General features: G+C 48.6%; 1 protein-coding gene across 1 annotated transcript in view; it reads left to right on the forward strand.

Annotated features, from left to right (window-relative positions):
• Positions 1 to 22,981, forward strand: part of MYO1G (myosin IG) — a 1,030,638-nt gene that overhangs the window by 237,873 nt on the left and 769,784 nt on the right. Inside the window, exon 4 of the mRNA XM_069645825.1 lies at positions 18,995 to 19,160. Coding sequence (XP_069501926.1) covers positions 18,995 to 19,160 — 166 coding nt within the window. The remainder of the gene's footprint in view (positions 1 to 18,994; positions 19,161 to 22,981) is intronic.

Raw genomic sequence — 22,981 nt, forward strand, 5'->3', positions numbered from 1 at the left:
GATCCAGCTATCGGCAGGGGCGCCTTGGCTGTACCTCTGAGGTTCCCAGATCCAGCTATCAGCAGGGGCGCCTTGGCTGTACCTCTGAGGTTCCCAGATCCAGCTATCAGCAAGGTTGCCTTGGTTGTACCTCCGAGGTTCCGTGATCCAGCTATCGGCAGGGGCGCCTTGAATGTACCTCGGAGGTTCCCAGATCCAGCTATCGGCAGGGGCGCCTTGGCTGTACCTCCGAGGTTCCCAGATCCAGCTATCGGCAGGGGCGCCTTGGCTGTACCTCTGAGGTTCCCAGATCCAGCTATCGGGAAGGGCGCCTTGGCTGTAACTCTGAGGTTCCCAGATCCAGCTATCGGGAAGGGCGCCTTGGCTGTAACTCTGAGGTTCCCAGATCCAGCTATCGGCAAGAGCGCCTTGGCTGTACCTCTGAGGTTCCCAGATCCAGCTATCGGCAAGAGCGCCTTGGCTGTACCTCTGAGGTTCCCAGATCCAGCTATCGGCAGGGGCGCCTTGGCTGTACCTCTGAGGTTCCCAGATCCAGCTATCGGCAAGGGCGCCTTGGCTGTACCTCTGAGGTTCCCAGATCCAGCTATCGGCAAGAGTGCCTTGGCTGTACCTCTGAGGTTCCCAGATCCAGCTATCGACAAGGGCACCTTGGCTGTACCTCTGAGGTTCCCAGATCCAGCTATCGGCAAGGGCGCCTTGGCTGTACCTCTGGCAAGGGCGCCTTGGCTGTACCTCCGAGGTTCCCAGTTCCAGCTATCGGCAAGGGCACCTTGGCTGTACCTCTGAGGTTCCCAGATCCAGCTATCGGCAAGGGCGCCTTGGCTGTACCTCTGAGGTTCCCAGATCCAGCTATCGGCAAGGGTGCCTTGGCTGTACCTCTGAGGTTCCCAGATCCAGCTATCGGCAAGAGCGCCTTGGCTGTACCTCTGAGGTTCCCAGACCCAGCTATCGGCAAGGGTGCCTTGGCTGTACCTCTGAGGTTCCCAGATCCAGACATCGGCAAGGGTGCCTTGGCTGTACCTCTGAGGTTCCCAGACCCAGACATCGGCAAGGGCGCCTTGGCTGTACCTCTGAGGTTCCCAGTTCCAGCTATCGGCAAAGGCGCCTTGGCTGTACCGGATCCAGCTATAGGCAAGGGCGCCTTGGCTGTACCTCTGAGGTTCCCAGATCCAGCTATCGGCAAGGGCTGCTTGGCTGTAACTCTGAGGTTCCCCGGTCCAGCTATCGGCAAGGGCGCCTTGGCTGTAACTCTGAGGTTCCCAGATCCAGCTATCGGCAAGGGCGCCTTGACTGTACCTGCAAGGGTCCCAGATCCAGTTATCGGCAAGGGCGCCTTGGCTGTACCTCTGAGGTTCCCAGATCCAGCTATCGGCAAGAGCGCCTTGGCTGTACCTCTGAGGTTCCCAGATCCAGCTATCAGCAAGGGTGCCTTGGCTGTACCTCTGAGGTTCCCAGATCCAGCTATCGGCAATGGTGCCTTGGCTGTACCTCTGAGGTTCCCAGTTCCAGCTATCGGCAAGGGCGCCTTGGTTGTACCGGATTCAGCTATAACAAGGGTGCCTTGGCTGTACCTCTGAGGTTCCCAGATCCAGCTATCAGCAAGGGTGCCTTGACTGTACCTCTGAGGTTCCCAGATCCAGCTATCGGCCAGGGCACCTTGGGTGTACCTCTGAGGTTCCCAGATCCAGCTATCGGCAAGGGCGTCTTGGCTTTGCCTCTGAGGCTCCAAGATCCAGCTATCGGGAAGGGAGCCTTGGCTGTGCCCCTGAGGTTCCCAGTTCCAGCTATCAGGAAGGGAGCCTTGGCTGTGCCTCTGAGGTTCCCAGATCCAGATATCGGCATGGGTGCCTTGGCTGTACGTCTGAGGTTCCCAGTTCCAGCTATTGGCAAGGGAGCCTTGGCTGTGCCCCTGAGGTTCCCAGTTCCAGCTATCGGAAAGGGAGCCTTGGTTATGCCCTTGAGGTTCCCAGATCCTGCTATCGGAAAGGGAGCCTTGGCTGTGCCCCTGAGTTTCCCAGATCCAGCTATCGGAAAGGGAGCCTTGGCTGTGCCCCTGAGGTTGCCAGATCCAGATATCGGCAAGGGCGCCTTGGTTGTATCTCTGAGGTTCCCAGTTCAAGCTATCGGAAAGGGAGCCTTGGCTGTACCTCTGAGGTTCCCAGATCCAGCTATCGGCAAGGGCGCCTTGGCTGTACCTATGAGGTTCCCCGATCCAGCTATCGGCAAGGGCGCCTTGGTTGTACCTATGAGGTTCCCCGATCCAGCTATCGGCAAGGGCGCCTTGGCTGTAACTCTGAGGTTCCCTGATCCAGCTATCGGCAAGTGCGCCTTGACTGTACCTGTGAGGTTCCCAGATCCAGATATTGGCAAGGGCTCCTTGGCTGTACCTCTGAGGTTCACAGATCCAGCTATCAGCAAGAGCGCCTTGGCTGTACCTCTGAGGTTCCCAGATCCAGCTATCAGCAAGGGTGCCTTGGCTGTACCTCTGAGGTTCGCAGATCCAGCTATCGGCAATGGTGCCTTGGCTGTACCTCTGAGGTTCCCAGTTCCAGCTAACGGCAATGGCGCCTTGGCTGTACCGGATTCAGCTATAGGCAAGGGGGCCTTGGCTGTAACTCCGAGGTTCCCAGATCCAGCTATCGGCAAGGGTGCTTTGACTGTACCTCTGAGGTTCCCAGATCCAGCTATCGGCAAGGGCGCCTTGGCTGTGCCTCTGAGGTTCCAAGATCCAGCTATCGGCAAGGGTGCCTTGGCTGTGCCCCTGAGGTTCCCAGTTCCAGCTATCGGAAAGGGAGCCTTGGCTGTGCCCCTGAGGTTCCCAGATCCAGATATCAGCAAGGGTGCCTTGGCTGTACCTCTGAGGTTCCCAGTTCTAGCTATCGGCAAGGGAGCCTTGGCTGTGCCCCTGAGGTTCCCAGTTCCAGCTATCGGAAAGGGAGCCTTGGCTGTGCCCCTGAGGTTCTCAGATCCAGCTATCAGCAAGGGCGCCTTGGCTGTGCCCCTGAGGTTCCCAGTTCCAGCAATCGGAAAGGTAGCCTTGGCTGTGCCCCTGAGGTTGCCAGATCCAGATATCGGCAAGGGTTCCTTGGCTGTACCTCTGAGGTTCCCAGTTCCAGCTATCGGCAAGGGAACCTTGGCTGTACCCCTGAGGTTCCCAGTTCCCGCTATCAGAAAGGGAGCCTTGGCTGTGCCCCTGAGGTTCCCAGTTCCAGCTATCGGAAAGGGAGCCTTGGCTGTGCCCCTGAGGTTCTCAGATCCAGCTATCAGCAAGGGCGCCTTGGCTGTGCCCCTGAGGTTCCCAGTTCCAGCAATCGGAAAGGTAGCCTTGGCTGTGCCCCTGAGGTTGCCAGATCCAGATATCGGCAAGGGTGCCTTGGTTGTACCTCCGAGGTTCCCAGGTCCAGCTATCGGCAAGGGTGCCTTGGCTGTACCTCCGAGGTTCCCAGATCCAGCTATGGGCAAGGGCGCCTTGCCTGTACTTCTTTTGTTCCCAGATCCAGCTATCAACAATGGCACCTTGGCTGTACCTCAGAGGTTCCCAGATCCAGCTATCGGCAAGGGTGCCTTAGCTGTACCTCTGAGGTTCCCAGATCCAGAGGTTCCCAGATCCAGCTATCGGCAAGGGTGCCTTGGCTGTACCTCCGAGGTTCCCAGATCCGGCTACCGGCAAGGGTGCCTTGGTTGTACCTCCGAGGTTCCCAGGTCCAGCTATCGGCGAGGGCTCCTTGGCTGTACTTCTGAGGTTCCCAGATCCAGCTATCGGCAAGGGCGCCTTGGCTGTACCTCTGAGGTTCCCAGATCCAGCTATCAGCAAGGGTGCCTTGGCTGTACCTCTGAGGTTCCCAGATCCAGCTATCGGCAAGGGCGCCTTGGCTGTACCTCTGAGGTTCCCAGATCCAGCTATCAGCAAGGGTGCCTTGGCTGTACCTCCGAGGTTCCCAGATCCAGCTATCGGCAACGGTGCCTTGGCTGTACCTCTGAGGTTCCCCTTTCCAGCTATCGGCGAGGGGGCCTTGGCTGTACCTCTGAGGTTCCCCTTTCCAGCTATCGGCAACGGTGCCTTGGCTGTACCTCCGAGGTTCCCAGATCCAGCTATCGGCAACGGTGCCTTGGCTGTACCTCTGAGGTTCCCCTTTCCAGCTATCGGCGAGGGGGCCTTGGCTGTACCTCTGAGGGTCCCCTTTCCAGCTATCGGCGAGGGGGCCTTGGCTGTACTTGTATGCACCTCGACTGAGATCAAGGCGTAATCCTGCAAGAGGGGCGGGGGAATTTAACGACTGGTGGATCAAGTAAAGCACGAGGACAATGCAAAACACTTAGGTAGTGAGTAATCGAGAAAGGTAGATCAAAACACAGGAACATGTATGAGCAAAAAAGGAGGCCATCGGGAATATATTAGCAAATGGGAAACAAAATGAAGGTAATCGTCCAACAGGAATTTAATATCAGGTCCTGTGATAAAAAAAAGTTTATTAAGAGGACTGACAAATTCTATGGATCTTTTTAGCAGGGCCGGAACCAGGCGCCAGGCAGGGCCGCGAGTGGACTCTAAATCTCAGAAGGTGCACAGGAGAAGGTGACAAGGGATGTCCACAGGGGCGGGGCGGCCGCCGTGCTCTGAGCCATGCAGTCCCAACGTGAAGGAAAGTCTGCAAGAGAAGAGAAGGCGCTGCCGCAGGATAGTGAGGAGTCAGAGTATGCAGCCTCTTCCTGTCCTTCACGGTTGATGATTGGCTTTCGAGCAAGTTCCCTTATTGCTGCTCACGGATGTGACCCTGGCAGGCCTAACGGGCGCCCTCCTATAAGAAATGGATACAACAAAGCTTTCTGGGTGCGCGTTCCAGAGTCTAGTCACAGAATATTTTTGAATGGGGCTCAGTAATTTGGGTGTTGACTCAACTTTGCTTGGGTTCCATCTTTGCAATCCAGCCACACGCCAAATTCCCACACCGTACTTGTGTTAGCACGAAAGCGGTCAGTGCCAACTGCGTCCTGCCTGTGTTTCTAGCACCGCGTCATAACTCATTTGGACTCAAGTGACAGCGTTGGTTTGCTGTTGCAGCAGCGTTGCCCGCACCTGGCAACTGTGGCCATGTGGATTCTGGCCATTGTGGAGACAGTGGGGAAGAGACTCCAATCTCTGGTAGACTGGCCACTTCAGGGACGTAGCGGTAGGGCGTGCTGATGTGCATGGTCGTGCCAGGGTTGTGGAAATCTCTAGATCCTGAACTGGGCGTACTTATTCCTGTGCGATATGCTGGTCTTCACCAGCTTGAGGAGGCTTCTCCTCGCCTGTGCGCTACACCTTTCCAGCACGCTACGCGTATGAGTTCCGGTTCCTGCTGTGTACTTACCTTTATCAACAGCTTACTTTTGATGTTCACTAGCTCCAGGGGTGATTTAGCGCACATGAGCATTGCGCATTCCCGGTTCACGGCATACTCCAATGAATAACGCTCCTCTGCCAGTCGCATAGTTTGGACTCTCCTATTTCAGGTATAATTTAGTGCTTTTGCCCTTTGCTTCAGTTGCGTTTTCTCTTTTGCAGTGCCCTCACTAGACAGCAACGATGGCCCCCAGCTGGAAAGGCCTTTTAATTGGACCATGTAGCGGTATCCATAAAGATGTGTGTGGGGCGGGTTACTGCTGTAATAACATACATCTAGAACCATTACTGAAGCCTCTGCTTTCATAACTTGCAGATAGTCATGTTCTGCTGACCGGTTGAGTTGCCTTGCCATCGCTGGGTACAGCTCCTTACCTGTCTTGACTGACTTGGTCAGTTACTTCCTGCAAGCAATGGCTGGTGGCGGGTTTCTATTGGCTGTTGCTTGCTCCTTTCACGCTGAAGTCTAGCAGCACGTGCCAGCAACTGCCGGCCTCCCTCTGTGACCTTGTGTGAGGAGCCGGCATGCCTTGAGTGTTAGCCAGGGAACAGGAAGTCCTGTCCTAGAAGATCCTTTCACATCTTGGCTGAAGAGTCTTGGCAAGTAGAAGGCTGGTAAACTAGCTAATTGCTGTGTACCGTAAATATTCTTCAAAGTCAGAGGTACACATTTTGGCGCCATATTGGGAAATCCCTAACTTAGAATGGTGGGAATACTAGTACTCAATCAAAGCGTGAAATTTGAATCTTCCTGCCCTGGGCCACCCTTGGCACAGTTCAGGTGTGACATATTACACAAGGATTGCCTTCCTTTTTCTTAAATACCAGGTAGCACCATTTCTTGTCTTAAAATCATTTTGCCCTGCGAAGCATGATGGGAAAACGGTTGGTCGCTGTTTGCCCTTCATGTCCTGAGCACATGCCTCTTGACACTATATGTGTCAAGGATAAGTCAACTCAGCCCCCCTCCCTCAAGCCCCCCAACTAGAAAAAAAAACGGGGCTAGCTCCAAGAACTCACTTGTCGGATGGAGGAGGCTTCCTTTTAAAATGGTGTCACTCAACTTTTCTCTGTGATCCACAAAAGTGTCCCCCACCCCGCTTTAGGGACTCACAAATGGTTTGGAATAATCCCAAATCAGGCAATTCATAAAAGTTGGTGTTTAATGAAACCACAATAACTTGTTTTCACACTAAATTATCAAAAAGATCCACTAAAGTTTTGTAATTACAATTCCAACCTCATAACAAGTTGGGCGATGCGGTAAAAATCGGCTCTAATGTGACAGTAATACGTTACCGCTGCAGTACCGCACCGCCCAACTACGAGTTTGGTGGAGAGGTTCAGGATTCAACTCCACCGAAGAGCTGGAGGTAATTACGCCACCTTTCCGACCCAAAAAAAGGTCAAAATCAGCGGAATTACCGCCTGCCATAACCCCGCTGAAATTCCCATGGAGTCCCCTAGACTCCAATTAATGGGGACTAACAACGCCTACCACCACTTGTAATCTGGCGATAATTCCGCCGGACCAAGTGGTGGTAACAGTAATTCCGTTTGGTGGTGGTTTCTTGGTCGATTTACCACCGACATGCCACCAAACACGCAATGAGGCCTGTGGCAATTTGGCTTCAGACCCAGCAGACTTCTGAAATATTAACATAGTGAAAATGCTATTATAAGGTGCCAGGTCATTTCATGGATGAGTTTTATTTTTCTTTGTCATTATGTAGATCTAGATTCGAAATTTTACTTTCGATTTGTCACATTGTTGCCAGTTTTCAGTTTGCCTTCTAATCACCTAATTTCCAGTGTTCACATTTGTCAGTAAACACACTATTGCCAGCTTAATGTAGAGACTGTTACAACATCTTTGGCAATTCACATGATGCCCTCTGTAAGGATATGGAACCATCATAACACATGAGGCAGATTAATGTTCACCCATTCTATTGATCCGGTCCGATAGCACAGCGAGTAGAGCGCTCGCTTTGACATCGGTGCCGATCCTGCTGATGCAGGTTCGAATCCCGGCAGGGACAAACACAGCCTTTCATCCTTCCGAGGTCGATACATGAGCACCACACACCGTGGGTAATAATAAGCAGCGCTCAGATACCTGAGGGTTCCTAGTGCTATATAAATACTGCATTATTATTAGCAAAGCACATTAGGGGGAGGTTGGGTACACATCTATCAGGATAAGGCAGCCCCCTGGAGCACAAACGGCCTAAACAGTGCTTAGGGTGGGATTCACTCATTACGTTTCTGTATTACTTTGTCTTGTGCGTTTCTCGAGCATTCTCAGGCTTTCTGGGTCTGTTGGCCAGTCAATAGTTCAGGGCCCTAGCTTATCCTTTTGCACCGATCTACTATTAGTTTAGGGATGGGAGGAGCGCTTCTAAGGACTGGGTTTTGTAACTGCAGTTTAGCGGGGACCACTCTGGGTCTGCACTCTTGCCGCACAATGGTCCATGCACTGGAATAACCTCTCACTGGACATCAGAGTCAACTTGTCTTTCAACAGGTTCAGAAGTAAACTCAAAGCTTGGCTGTTATTAATAGCCTAATATGGCTCTTTGACTTTTTTCCTAAGATCTGGCTGTTGTAAATAGTCTCACTAGATTCTCAGACTCCCCCCACGCGCCCTTTACATCATTTTAGGGAAATCCGCTGCCTGTAAGCAGACACACTGTGAGAATAATGAACTTCTTCACGGCAGCCAATCAGATTTCTGTCCCTGAGGCAGCGCCGACACAAAACACCCTTTCATGAGGGAGAAAATGCCTGAACCCTTGGGACAGGAAGAGTCCCATTGTTCTCACCCTTTTGGATTCCTCAGCAGCATTTTACAGTGTGAACTGCAGCATCTTCAAGGACAGACTTCCCAACACCATCAGAAGGTCCAGCTCTTAAGTGGATCACTAAGCATCTTCAGGGGGGCTCTTGTTTCATGAAAATTGGAAGCATCATCCCCTCGACCAATCAGCTCCTGTGTGGTATCCCACAACTCGCAGTCCTTTCACCTTGGTTGTTTAATGTTGATATTAGTCATTTGCGAAATTGATCAATATTCTTACGCCTCACTTTCAGATCTATGCGGGTGACTCCCAAATAGTTTTGGGGGCTGCAACGTCATTGCCACCTTCCTTCAAAGCATTCAAGACTCAAGACTGGGCCACTGACAATCATCTCTTTCTGAACACTTTAAAGGCAGAAATCTTTGGTGTAGCCCCCTCTCGCTCTCTGTTCTCTCTCCCCCTTTCAAATGCCAAGACTCTTCGGGGACAACTCCTCCCTCGCCACTGGAAACCTGGGGATTCACCACCTAAATGAACCCTGACTTCTCAGAAAACACATTACAACTGCACATGGTGCGGAAACTCTTCCCCTAACTCTGAAAGGTTGCGTAGACAAAGCGCTTGTCCTCTCCAGGCTGGACTAATGCTCATCCCCAACCTTGGCCGTGCCCACCTTAAAATCTCTGATAAGGCTTCCAGTGGAACAGAGAATTACGTTTACGAGCATCTGCATTATTTTCAAGAGCTTCTGCAACTAATACTCTACCTACTTCACAACCAACATAAAGAAACATGCTCCAGCCAGGAGCCTTAACTTGGCCGCTTTGAATGATCTCACTCTTCCCAAGTGACGTAGAATCCATTAGCGGATCTGCACTCTTTCGTTACGGTGAGCGATATGAGCCATAGGAAGTCTGAGAATTCTATTGCTAGTAAGTTTTGACTTGGTGGATGGAATTGGATGACATTTTCCAAACAAAAAGTTTGTCACGGCCCCGGACTGGAAATTATGGGAATGATTCGTTAAGAAATGAAAGTTATTAAGAAAGCAAAAATAATACTGTTTTCTGCCTACTCCATTCATTTTCCCATAGAGAAATAGTCTAAATTATATCAAGCTGAAGCGTAAAAAAACGCTGGACAGAGTTGGACCAAATGGGAAACAATTTGGGAACGAAGCGTTGACTTAATTTTCCTGTACAGGTTTGGGGTTATTCCGTCCTGTAGGCTTTCAAATATTTGACAGGGAAGGTGGTGCCCATTCTCCCAAAATTATAGCTATATCTACCATGGTGCTTTACAGTAGAGAGGCTTTTCAGAAATGAAAACGTGCCATTCTTTTTTTTGCTTGATGCAAGCGATTACTGCAGTAATACCGGAGGGATGCAAAATGCAAAAACAAAAAGGGCAAAGAAAGCTATTTGGAGGAGGGAAAAGGTTGGAATCGCAACAGGCTAGAGGTGGGAAGGGAGAAAGAGGACATCATGTGAAGTTGAGGTGTTGGGGGTAGTCTGGGGAGCAAGTTACAGTTCGGATATTTTCTCATTTTTTGGGTAATACCAGGGGAATCCTGTTCAATTACTGTGACTATAACGGAAGACATGATCGTGAATGAAACTGCATCACATGAAACAAAGAGTGATAGCGGGTAACGGGAGAGGGTTAGGGAGGGAAAAAGCAACAGAGGGGACTGGGGGTCCATTGAAAGAGGGGTGATTGGTGAGAGCCTGTGGGTACAGGGAAGAGTTTTTGATTTTTTTAGCATTTTGGCATTATCGCAGCGGTACCGGGGGGATACAGAGGGCATGGGAAGTTCATTGCCACAGAATGTGTAGTTCATTGACCTCATTGTGGAAATATCTGGGGAATACAGCAGGAATCGGAAACGAGTTAAAGAAATTAAGAAATGTTACACTTACAGTGATTACATCTACTAACCAGGGGGTAATGGGTCTCTTTGCCACTGCCCATGACCAAAGGCCATTGCTAGTGGGCCCCAAAGAATCCTATTGGTGCAACATGTACAGTGACCACGACCAAAGACCATGGCTAGTCTGCCCCAAAGAAACCGATTAATGGAACTGTAAGGTGGCCACGCCTGAAACCTGAGGCCACTGGCCATGGCCGAAAGCCAATGAATAGTGGGCTCCAGAGAAACTTGTTGGTGCAAAATGTACAGTGGCCATGGCTAGCGGGCCCCAAAGAAACCTATTGACTTAACATGCACAGTGACCACGGCTGAAACTCGAGGGCACGGCCATGGCCAAATGCCATGGCTAGTGGGTCCCAAAGAAACCTATTGGTGCAACATGTACTGTGGCCACAGGCAAAGGCCATGGCTAGTGTGTCTTAAAGAACCTATACTTATTGAGCAAACTTTAGTTAGGAGAAAGTTAAGGTGATCAGATTTAATGAGAAAAAACAGCAATAAAACCTTTGAATTTCATGGAAAAAACCTTGATTAAGAGAGATAAGGTGCTCAGATTTAGCGCAACAAAACCCCTAGCTATCCACCCCCTGTTGCGCAGCATCGTAGGACAACAAGGACATCACCGATGACATCACTGGTGACATCAATAATTACTTCATATATGACATCACTGATGAAATGTAGTGGGCCCAAAGAAAGCTATTGGAGCAACATTTACAGTGGCCACTGCTGAAACCCGAGGCCATTGACCACGGCCAAAGTGGGCCCAAAAGAAACCTATTGCTGTGACATGTACAGTGGCCAGGGCGGAAGGTTTAAAGAAACAAGGGCAGACTAAAATGTACTGTTCAATTATGCCAAATGTTCACATATGGTATGTAACAAAGCAGAGTTGTCATATTTAAAAACGAAATGAATAAAAGCAGTGATATCAGTGAAGTTATATATGATGCCATTAGTGACTACATCAGTGATCTCATCAGTGATGCCATGTTTGATGTAATTATTGATGTCACTAGTGAAGTCATTGTTCAGGCCAAACGCTGTGCAACAGGAGGCACACAGATAAGGCGGACTTGTTCAAACGGCTATTGCTGAATTTCAGTTTTGTTGCGTTAAATCTGATCACCTAAATTCTCTCATATGCAAGGTGTATTTCATGGAAAAAACCTTTCAGCTAAAATGTGAAAATAGGAACATGCATTGGAGCCACGTCACACACTCCACAGCGCCCCTAGTAGCCATCTCTGGAAGTTCACCTCCAGTTCTGAGCCACAACAGCAAGGCACTGTGGGTATGCAAATTAACCCAAATGCAAACCTTTTTCTTCAGGAATTTGCGATGGCTACTAGGGGCGCTGTGGAGTGTGTGACTTGGCTCCAAGGGATTTTCCTATATATATATATATATATATATATATATATATATAATAGTGCAGCGGAATACTGCACTATACTTAAGTTGATTATCGAGAGGAAACCTGAAAAGGAATTGCTAATAACATTTGAGTTGTACGACGGAGTTGGCTGAAATTCTGCAAACAGAGTTGTACAAGCAGGCCCTCCAGACTGGAATATTTGGGAAAGATCTGTTGAAAAGTAAAGAAGTCAGAAATTTAAAAAGCTGCCATTTCTTTTGTTTGATGCAAGAGATATTCACGAATATTCAAGGTAATATCCGGGGTTATCCAAAAATGAAAAGTTGAAAAAATACCATTTCGTTGAGGAAAAAGAATGAATGGCTGCATGCTAGAGGTGGGGAAGGAAAAGTGGACACCATGTGAAATTGAGAAGTAGCAGGGGTGGAGGATTCGAAGGGGGGTTCTGGCGACCAAGTTCAGAGCTCAAACGTCTTTGCATATTCAGGGTTATTTTTCATATGCAGGCTATTTTTTTAAAGTGCGTCACACGTATGATAACTGCGACTATTTTAAAAATATTCAGGGTTATTTGCAGTTCTGATATAACCGCAGTATAAAACAGAGTTTTAAAAAAAATAGATAAATACAACAAATTTGGAATATTACAGCTACAGTGAGGTGTGGGGTAAGGTGTGGAGGCTGTGCTCACTAGACCAAGGCCCTGAAAGACATGTAAAGTTGGCCGTGGCCACCTAGTGGGTCCAAAAGAAATATATTGGGGGCCAAGGCTAGTGCCCTGGTAGTGTTTTAAAAAAAATATACTGTGGGCACGGGTGAAGGCTGTGCTCCCTGGACAGGGCCAAAGGCAATGCTCACTCCAAAGGCCCTGGCTAGTGGCCCTGAAAGACATGTATAGAGGCCACGGCCAAAGGCTGTGGGCACCTAGTGGGCCCAAGTCAAACATATTGGGTGAACTTTTACAGTGGACACAGCAGAAGGCCGTGGCCACTGGGTTCCATTTTATTTCCACTTAATACATTACTTTGTGGTAATTTATTTAGTGGAGATGACCTTGAATTTTACTTCCATTCTTTTTATTTATTTATGGGGTCCCTAACCCATCACCCCTACCCCAAACCCACCTCACCCCCTTTTGCCCTTTAACCCGCAGATATATACATTTGAAATAAAAATGTGAAGGTATTTCCACAAAGTAATTTACTTAATGGAAATAACGTGAGACCGGCCACTGGCCATGGGCAAAGGCCATTGCTAGTGGGCCGGTAGTGTTTTAAAATGTACAGTGGGCTAGTGTGCCCGAAAGACATGTATAGTGGCCACGGCTGTTTCCACCTAGGTGAGGTCCAGAAAAAGCATATTGGGGGTATGTGTACAGTGGACTGCCACGCTAGTGAGTCATATTTTACATTTAGCCTAATTGTGGAAGGTAGCCATATTTATGCATTTAGCCTAAGTCTGTAGGGTAGCCACATCTTACACTTCGGCCCAACTGCGCTAGCCAGACATATTTTGAATTTAGCCTAATGGTGCAAGGAGGCCATATTCTTGCACAGCTAACCCATTTTCTCCCGTCGCACACCACACCTTCGTAATGTAGTGGAAGGCACAGGCTCATTCCACACCCCCCTGCACTCGCATATAACACAAACACTACTGCACAATACCTCTTCCATTAGAATGAAGCTACCTTTATTGACAAAAAAGTCGAACTGTAGCTTCTCACATAATTCTCTATCTCCTTAAAGACAACCCACCCTGTTTCGTTCATAGTTTACCTTTACTGCGCCCATCCACATGATATGATATGATCGTTTATTTATATAGCGCCTATACACAGTGTGTTTCAAAGCGCTTCAAGGCAAGGGAGGGGACAAGGGAAAATACAACCACATTCTTACAGGCCATGAACAGTAAGGATGTGAAATTAACTATCGTACTAGGCCTGACGACATTTCAGATAGTGCAAGAGCTAAGACATAGATAAGGAAGGGAGGGGGAGAGTGGGAAGGAAATGGAAACAGACAGGCGACTACCGTACTAGGCCTGACAACATTTCTGGTATAGCTGGAGAAAAACAAAAGGTGAGGGAGAGGGGTGCAGAAAGGGAGGGGAGGAACTAAACGAGCGACTACCATACTAGGCCTGATGACATTTCAGATAGTGCTGGAGGGGTGGTGGGGAGTAAAAAAACAGTAATGGGAGGGTGGAGGAAACAGACGAGGTTGCTATCATATTAGGTCCAGGGATAATTCTGATAGAGTAAGTGCATAGAAGAAAGTAAGGGGAGGAGATAGGAAAAGGGAGAAGGAAAGGAGGAGAGAAAAGAGAGTAAGCAGTCAAAAAGAGTGGAGAAGCAAGAGTGTAGAGCGAATACAATTGCAGAAGTCAGTAGTAACACATAATGTTGCAAGCCTGGATACAAGATGAAGATGGGAACAGCATGATTCAGGGCCACCATGAGTACAAGATGCAAAGGAAGTCCAGCATGAGAGTTGAGAAAGAGTGACGCACCGTGAATGAATGAAGTCCATAAAAGTCAAATCCAGCATTGGCCACAAGACAGTGATGGTGAAGGAAGGCACCAGGTGGGCGGGGCTTGCTAAGTGGTGAAAAAGAGCAGCAGGCAGGAAGGTACCAGATGGACGGGGCTTAGGCCAGGTGACCTAGACCCACTTGCACCTGCTCCCCATCTGCAAAAGGAAAAGAAGCTGGAGGGCTCCTTAAGTAGGGAAACAGAGCGGCAAGCAGGAAGGCACCAGGGGGGCGTGGCTTGCTAAGTGGTGAAAAAGAGCAGGAAGGCACCAGGTGGGCAGGGCTTGCTAAGTGGTGAAAAAGAGCGGCAGGCAGGAAGGCACCATGTGGGCGGGGCTTAGGCCAGGTGACCTAGATCCACTTGCACCTGCTCCCCATCTGCAAAGGAAAAGAAGCTGGAGGGCTCCTTCAGTAGGGAAACAGAGCGGCAAGCAGGAAGGCACCAGGTGGGCGTGGCTTGCTAGGTGGTGAAAAAGAGCAGGAAGCAGGAAGGCACCAGGTAGGCGGGGCATGCTAAGTCGTGAAAAAGAGCAGCAGGCAGGAAGGCACCAGGTGGGCGGTGCTTGGTAAGTGGTGAAAAAGAGCAGGAAGCAGGAAGGCACCAGGTGGGCGGGGCTTGCTAAGTGGTGAAAAAGAGCAGCAGGCAGGAAGGCACCAGGTGGGCGGGGCTTAGGCCAGGTGACCTAGATCCACTTGCACCTGCTCCCCATTCAGACATGGGGTACTCGCAGGGTATTTGCCACTCTCACATAGCTTTAATGGCTGAAATGCACACATGCATAATAGCAACTCCAAACTTCTCCCAAATTTGGACTCTGGTCCCTTCGAGGGGAACAGCGCTTTGGGACCTTCGGCCGTGCCCACTGTATATTTTAGAACACTACCAGACCACTGGCCATGGCCTTCGGCCTTTAGCCATGCCCTCTTTATTTTTTAAATCACTCCCTTGTCACTCGCCATGGCCTTTGGCCTTGGCCAGTGGCCACGGCCCTTTGCTGTGCCAAATGTCCATTTTAGAACACTACCAGACCAGCCAATGGGCACTGCTTAAAACACTTGCACGTTCCCATTGATCTCGCCGGTAATACTATATCCCCCATAATGCCATTTTCTGTGGCATTGTGAATCCCTTCTCTTCGAATCAATATGTCCTCTTGGACTTTGCAACGGGAATGTGCCGAGTTAAGCCGGTCCTGCACTCCCAAATGCATTAAATTTCATTTTTTTTAGCTACGTTTCTTACCTTAACTGATCATTAACTACAGTTTTTTCTTTGAATTTAAAGGTGTTTTCTTATTCCATAGATTTTTTCCGCACCACTGCCCATGGCCTTCGCCCATGGCCATTGGCCACGGCCTTCGGCCTTGATTTTCCAATACTAACAGACCACTAGCCGGCCGTGCCCACAGTATATTTTAAATCACAACCTGGTCAGTCACTAGCCATGTCCTTCGGCCTTGCCCACTGTTCATTTGTGAACACTAGTAGAGCACTAACCATGGCCATGGCCAGTGGGGACGACCTCCACAGTATTTTTTAAATCACTCCCTGGTCACTAGCCATGGCCCTTACCCCCGATGTCACTGTAGCTATAACAATCTTTATTTTCTTTTTCCATAGCCACGGTTAACATTTTAATGAACTACCAATACCCTTGGTTATTTGTAGTCATTATAGGCAAGGTTAATGGAAATAACAACAGGAAAAAAGCTCACCAGCCCTCTACAAGTGCCCCTTTCATGTGTGCCTGCTCCCCAACTCCCCTGATAACCTCCTCACCTCCCCTGCCCTCACCATTTCCGCCCTACAGCATTTACTGTTTCTCTGATGCAGTTTGTTCTGAAATGTCGGCTATTTGCAGCTTTTCTGTCCAAAAGCCGAAGTTACAGAAAAGCTTTGTGTTGCAAACTTGGTCCCTAGCCCCTCGTCAATTCCCCAACTTCACATGGTGTCCTATTGCCTCCCCCCACCTCTATCCTGAAGGCATCTCCCTGTTTTTTGACCTCCTAATGGTATTTTTCTGCTTTCGCGTTTTCTCACGACTGTCTCTCACGTCGAGAAAAAACAAAGATGTTGGCTGTTTCATTTATAAACACTCGGTTTCTTGGCAATTAACCAGAGATATAGCTATGTATTTTGGAGAAGGGCCCCCCCTTGCCATCAAATATTATAAAAACTACTGAAATGAAGGAAGGAATTATGGGGGCCAGAGGGTGCCATGGCCAGTGGACAATTGTCCTTTAGCCTAATTGTGGCAATGTGGACAGTGGCCTGTGTGTAGTGAGAGGGCTATAGTTCACTGCTTTTTTTCTCTAATTGCTGCAAAATTGACACTGACCATGACCGAAGGTGGAACAAAGGGAGTGGCCACGGCTTGCGGTATCAGATTATTTACCTGTGCGGGGGAGAGCGGCCACAGTCATGGGTGGCGTCATAGGGTTCATTGGTGGAACACAAACTGTGTGCTCTGCCGAAGACAATGCTCAGTGGGATCAGGATATTTACCCGTGAGGGGAGGAGAGCCACAGTATATCTAGAGTACATCTCCTTTATTTCCTGTGGTCAACCCTCCACTGATGTAGCTATCATTTAACCCTCCCCTGTTCAACACTGCTGAGGGAGAACACCGGCTTGGATATCTTTGCTGCCATCCAAGGTGTGCCCTGCCACTTGTGTAGTGCAAGAGTCGGAGTAGCACCCCATGGCCAGTAGGATAACCATCACATTGTATTTGTATTTGTATTTGTATTTATTTATTTATAATGCGCACCAAACCCAGGGGTAGCCAGGCGCAAAGGCAGCAAGAGGGTTGCAAAACTTAGTTACATACAGTAGGGTGAGGTCAGCTGCGGTTACAGTGCCGGACGTATCACGCCAAATAGGAAGGGTAGGACATAAACACTATAGGCATTACTATATACATATGTACATTCAATGAGGTAAGGAGCCATATGGTAGTGGCGCATCTGGGCATCGGAAGGTCATTATGAGTCGAGAGATTTGAGCCAGCGGATAGTCCTGGCTCTGAACTGGTGGTAGGGTAGGTCCTCCCTGCAGGTAGGAGGAAGGGAGTTCCAGAATTGCGCTGCTTTTACTGGGAAGCTATTGCCTCCAGACATTGTACGTTTGAACCTGGGCACCAGAAGAAGGTTGGAATTGGCCATTCTCGAGGGGCGAGAGAGGGTGGGTCTAGTAAATCTGGCGATGAGGTATTGAGGGGCCGCTTGGTGGAGGCATTTATGAATCAGAGATACCGATTTAAGGAAAATCTTATCCTTGGTGGATAGCCAGTTGACAGATCTTCTGGAATCTGAGATATGGGCTTTCTTCGGGATACTGAGGGCCGCTCTAAGGGCATTATTTTGGAGGATTTGGATTTTATTTAAGATATATTTGTTACAACCTACATATAGAGCGTTGCAGTAGTCCAACTTGGACAGGATCAGCACCCTGGCCAAGGTGGTACAGTTGGTGGGGGAGAGAAAGGGTTTGGCTGCCCTAATGAGTTTGCAAGTGTAGAAGGTGGTGGAGGCCATTGCATTCACTTGTTTGTTGAAGGTAAGGGTGGAATCTAGATAGAAGCCGAGGGTTTTAACCTCCTTAGCTACCTTGATCTTGTTATCGTCATTTATAAACGATGAGTATTTGTGGCCCAGTTTGTTGAGGTAGTGTGTAGAGCCTAGAATAAGGAGTTCTGTCTTGTCATCATTCAGGCATAGACCGTGTGAGGCCATCCATGCCTGGATGATGAGGTACACTTTATTAACGAAGGCCAAATCCTTGTCGTAATCCCCCGACAATGGGATGAGGATCTGGGTATCATCGGCGTAATTAGTGTAGGTGATACCCAGATCGTCTAGATCATCGAAAAGGGGCTTTGTGAAAATGTTATAAAGTGTAGGGGAGACGCAAGATCCTTGAGGCACGCCGCAAGTGATAGGTGTAGGGTCGGCTGCTGCTGTCAATGAGAAGACTCTCATCGTGCGGTTATTGAGGAAGGATTGGATCCAATTGGTTTCTTCTTGAGAGAAGTGGGCAGCTTTTTGTAGGTGGTTGCACAAGATCTCATGGTCGACCAGATCGAAGGCCGCAGAGAGATCAAGGAGTAGCAATAGTGCTGTCTCACCCTGGTCTCTCAGCTCGTCTATCTGTGCCTTGAGATCTATAAGTGCAGTTTCGGTTCCATGCTGTGGCCTGAAGCCCGATTGTCGGACGCCTAGGAGATGGAAGTGCTCAAGGTAATGTTGGATCTGGTGGTATGCTATTTTGTCGATGATTTTAAGAAGGAACGGTACTGTGGTAATGGGGCGGTAGTTAGTTGGAGTGGATGGGTCTAAATTCGGTTTTTTAAGCAGAGGGAGGACCCAGGACTGTTTTAAATTATTAGGTACGGTGCCTGATGTGAAAGACGCATTTATTAGTTTGGTAATAAATGGTGCGAGATCACGGGCTGCATCCTTAATCAGTTGAGCGGGGCATAGGTCTCCGTGGCAATTTGAAGGTTTGAGGGTAAGAATAGTATTTTCTACCTCTTTGGTGGATACTTTATGGAAGTTAAAGGGGGGGTTGTGCGCTGGGGGGGATGATTGAGTCAGGTGAGCCTTTTTATGGGAGGCGGTACTCGGCTTAGTAGAGGAGAGCAGAGATTCTTTTTTAATGCTTATCTTAGTCTTAAGGGAGGAGATTTTGTTTGCTAGGGCATTTTGTATGCCCGTGCACCAGTTTTTATCTTTGATACACGAATCGGGCACTTGGATCGGGGATTCAACCTCTTTAAGCATTGTGAAAAGCTCTCTAGTGTTAGATTTGGCTTGTGAGATTCGCGTACTATAAGACGTTTGTTTGATTCTGTTATTCTCCGCACCGTGCACCTGAAATACAAATACAAATACAAATACAAATACAAAATAACATCTTATTTTCTCCTTCTCCACCCGTGCTGCTGTCTCTGCTTCTGTCCAAAGAGTGAAGAACGTGCTGTTGAAATCCAACTGCGTCCTCGAGGCCTTCGGCAACGCCAAGACCAACCGCAACGACAACTCCAGCCGCTTCGGCAAGTACATGGATATCAACTTCGACTTCAAAGGCGACCCCACGGGCGGACACATCAACAACTACCTGCTGGAGAAGGTAAGTCAGAGACACATTAGGCGCTTATTTTTAGTTAAAAGAAACATAATGTGTCTCGATTCCTCTTTTAAAGCAATCTTTTTCACACCATCAGTGGCACTATTGATATTAATATTGATATTTTATTTATATCGCACTTGTACACAAGTATTTCAGAGCGCGACAAGGCAAGGGAGGGAAACAAAGGAGAACAAAAACAACGATCTTACTAGGCCCTGTGACATTGAGATCGCTCATGGGAAAGGGAGAGGGGAAAAGTGCATGGAAAGAGGGGAGAAGTGCCAATTGCGGAGCAAAGGAAAAACAGATCAATAATAAAAAATAAATAAAATAATAACGGCAGCAAACAGTGGTAATGCAGCCAGCAAGTGGCAAGTGCTGGGTTAAAGCAGCAGACAGGGTATGTCTGATAAGTGCAGGAAGAAAAAGGGGGGACTGTATGGGTACAGATACAGACCCCAGTGCAAGGGGTGGCCCGGAGGCAGTGCAGGTGGGTGGCAGATTGAGCAGGTACCTGGACCTAGAAGAAAGAGGGTAGGCCAGGTGCACGGTGCAGAGAATAACAGAATCAACAGGGGAGAGGAGGGGCGAAGGCAGAAGCAAAGAGGAAGGTCTTGAGGTGCCTTTGGAACCGGAGATGGTTCTCCTCAAGTTTCAGAGTGGCAGGGAGCAGGGATATCATTTCACCAAAATGCCTGGAGTAGCGGAAGTGACATCACACGACTCTTGACATCTGATGACATCACAGGAAGTGATGTCATTTGACCCCACCTGAAGTGACATCACAGGAAGTGATGGAACACGACCTTTCACCCCTCGACAAAACAGGAAGTGGCATCACATAGCATTGTTTCTAAGTACACTATGAAAATCTGGTTACGATAACACTGTTAAGTGATATACATTTCATACACAAGAATGGATCACCATATTTACTGTTACTATCAGTGCATATAGGCCCATATTACCAAATCACTGTGAATGCAAGTAGACGTCCAAGGCCAAACGATAATGATGTGTTATTATATAGCACTTTAGCTTAAGCACTTCATATAGAACAAATATACATACAATATCGCCCAACCTGTGTTGGTACACATTTATCAACCTCAGCAGGATGAAAGGCTGAGTTCACCTTGCTGGGAGTCGTACCTGCAACCTGCAGATCACACGCACAATGCTGCAGCCAGCGCTCAACTCACTGAGATTTCTTACCGGCTATAGCTATCAGAAAACCAGCCACTCCAGAAACAAAGAGCCACATGCTGCTGGCCACAGCCCATGAGCCACAGTTAAAAATAATTTAAAGAAATGGAAGAAAAAATCTTTTTTTGTTTTTTTTTAGGGGTAGGGAGACCACAGGGTAGCAAGGGAGACCTCAGGGGCCGCAGTTGCAACCCCTGGTGACCCCTAGATGATGTCCATAGCAGGGAGGCTGTTCTAGAGGGAGGCTCCAGCTGAAGTCAGAGATCTACCCTAGCTCGTATCGTTGAAAAACGACTGACCCTGAGGGAGTTATAGGTAGAGGAGCAAAGAGCTCGAGAGGGGAGGTATTTGCGGAGGGATAGCTGAAGGTATTTTGGACCCAGGCCCCAGAAAGCCTTGTGGACAATGCAGATGGTTTTGAATTGAATCCTTGCCTCCACTGGGAGCCAATGGAGAGATTTCAGGACTGGAGAGATACGATTCCTGGGTCTGAGGCCCAAGGACAAGTCTCGCAGTCCTATTCTGGATTAGTTGCAGAGGGCGGAGAGTAGAAGCAGGTAGATTTAGAAAGAGGCTGTTACAATAGTCCAACCTAGAGAGAACCAGGGCTTGGGAGACAGTGAGCTTCTAGGGGAAGGAGAGGAAAGACTGAGGGCCTCTGAGGTGGTGCAGTAGGAGGTTTGACTATTTAGAGACATCAGAGACGTGGGCAGAGAAGGAAAGTGCAGAGTCAAAGATGACCCAGAGGTTCTTGGCCTCGCAGGTGGGGATAGGAGTAGGGCCAAGGGAGGCTGGCCAGAGAGTGAGGGGAAAGGAGGGTGAGGGTGTGCTGATGAGGAGGATCTCCATCTTGCTGGCATTCAAGCAAAGATTGTTGGCGGCACACCAATCCTAAATGGCAGTTAGGCAATCAGAGATGAGAGAAGGAGAGGAGGTGGTCGAGGAAAGTCTGAAAATGAGTTGAGTGTCGTCAGCATAGCACTGGAAATTGGAGCAGAAAATGGCAATGCAGTGGGCGAGAGTTGGCAGGTATTGGTTGAAAAGCCAGGGCGACAGGTTAGACCCCTGGGGAACACCACAGGTAGAGAGGGAGATAGATGATAGGAAGGACCCAACTGGGAGGGTCGATCAGAGGGGAAACAGGTCCACCAGGCCAGAGCATGATTGGTGATACCCAGGTGGTCACGGAGATGGTTGAGCAGGATGGTATGGTTGACCGTGTCAAAGGCAGAAGAGAGATCAAATAGGATGAGGACAGATGGAATGTTAGAGTCAAGGTCGGAGAGCAGATCTTCACGGATGTTAAGGAGATCAGTTTCCGTGCTTCTAGCAGATCTGAAGCCAGAATGGTGGTCATGGAGAGAGCCAACAGAATCAGAGTGAACGTTAAGCTGAGAGATGGCCAGCTTTTCCAGGAGTTTGCCCAGAAAAGTAGTAATGGAAATTGGGCGATAGTTAGCCAGACAAGAAGGATCAGCTGTGGGTTTCTTGAAAAGAGGATGCACAAGGGAGTCGGGAGTTCAATACTATGAACAAACTACTGATGAGTAACAACAGCTGAAATTTAAACGCTAATGTTTCTAATATAGTGACAAAGTATTCACATATATTTCCTCCAAGTGTTCCTCCTAGGACCTTTCTCCTCATCCGATTGACACCTGTGTGTAACTGAACAGTCCAGATTCTATATATTGTTACTCTAATTCCTCCAAGGCTCCTTATGGGGGACAAGGACGAGTTATCGCTGGGGAGCAGTAACTTGGCCGAAACGTTTTTTTAGCTTTATAGAAAAGAGAGGTGTCTTCAGCTTGCGTGGTGTTTCTGTAATGCTTTTGTCAGGAACATATAAGGCAGAAGTTAGGTGAGACACTTGGGAAGACAACATTCAATGTGCTCCTTAACGATAAGGCAGCTCTTGAGTCTGGCTACAAGAGAGTCGGAGTGTCTTATGGGCAGGATTGTATTGCTGGGCGGCAGGGAGTTGATGATCTGGGGACAGAAGTTGCCATATTCTGCAGAGGTGTTCCAGTGCCTATGGTGCACCCATCAGGCCAGGGATCTGCAACCTTTGGCTCTAGAGATATTTTGGACTCCAGCTGCCACCGGTCCTAGCAGCATAATCATTGGTGAGGGACCATGGGATCTGTAGTTGGAAACATCTGGAGATCTGCAGTTTGCAGACGCCGGTTTAGGCAGATTACAAACATACATTGATGGAAGGTTTTCTAAATCAATGGAACAACACCAATTGGCGATAAATTGTAAATATTAGAAGTGTTGGTTCTATATCATTATAGGAACTGTAAGATACATTGAATAGTGAAAAATGATAAACATACATGGCAAAACATTTAAAGATGGCTGCAAAAGTGCTGTTAAATGCACCAGTGTGTTGGCTGTAGTTGTCCGAAATTGCCAAGGCTCCCTTGCAAATGCAACCACAAAATCCAAGTAAACAGCCAACCGCATGCCTGTGGCACAGCATGGGAAATTCTGAATATCATACTAGGTATTTAGTAAGTTAAAAACCTTGATCCGTATCTCTTATTTCTAGAGACGTTTTAATGTTCCGATTTAGTGATGTATTAGAAGCTAGCGGTGAGGCAAATAGGAAT

Source organism: Ambystoma mexicanum, chromosome 2p (genome assembly GCF_040938575.1).
Source record: "Ambystoma mexicanum isolate Mex_15411 chromosome 2p, UKY_AmexF1_1, whole genome shotgun sequence".
Lineage (NCBI taxonomy): Eukaryota > Metazoa > Chordata > Amphibia > Caudata > Ambystomatidae > Ambystoma > Ambystoma mexicanum.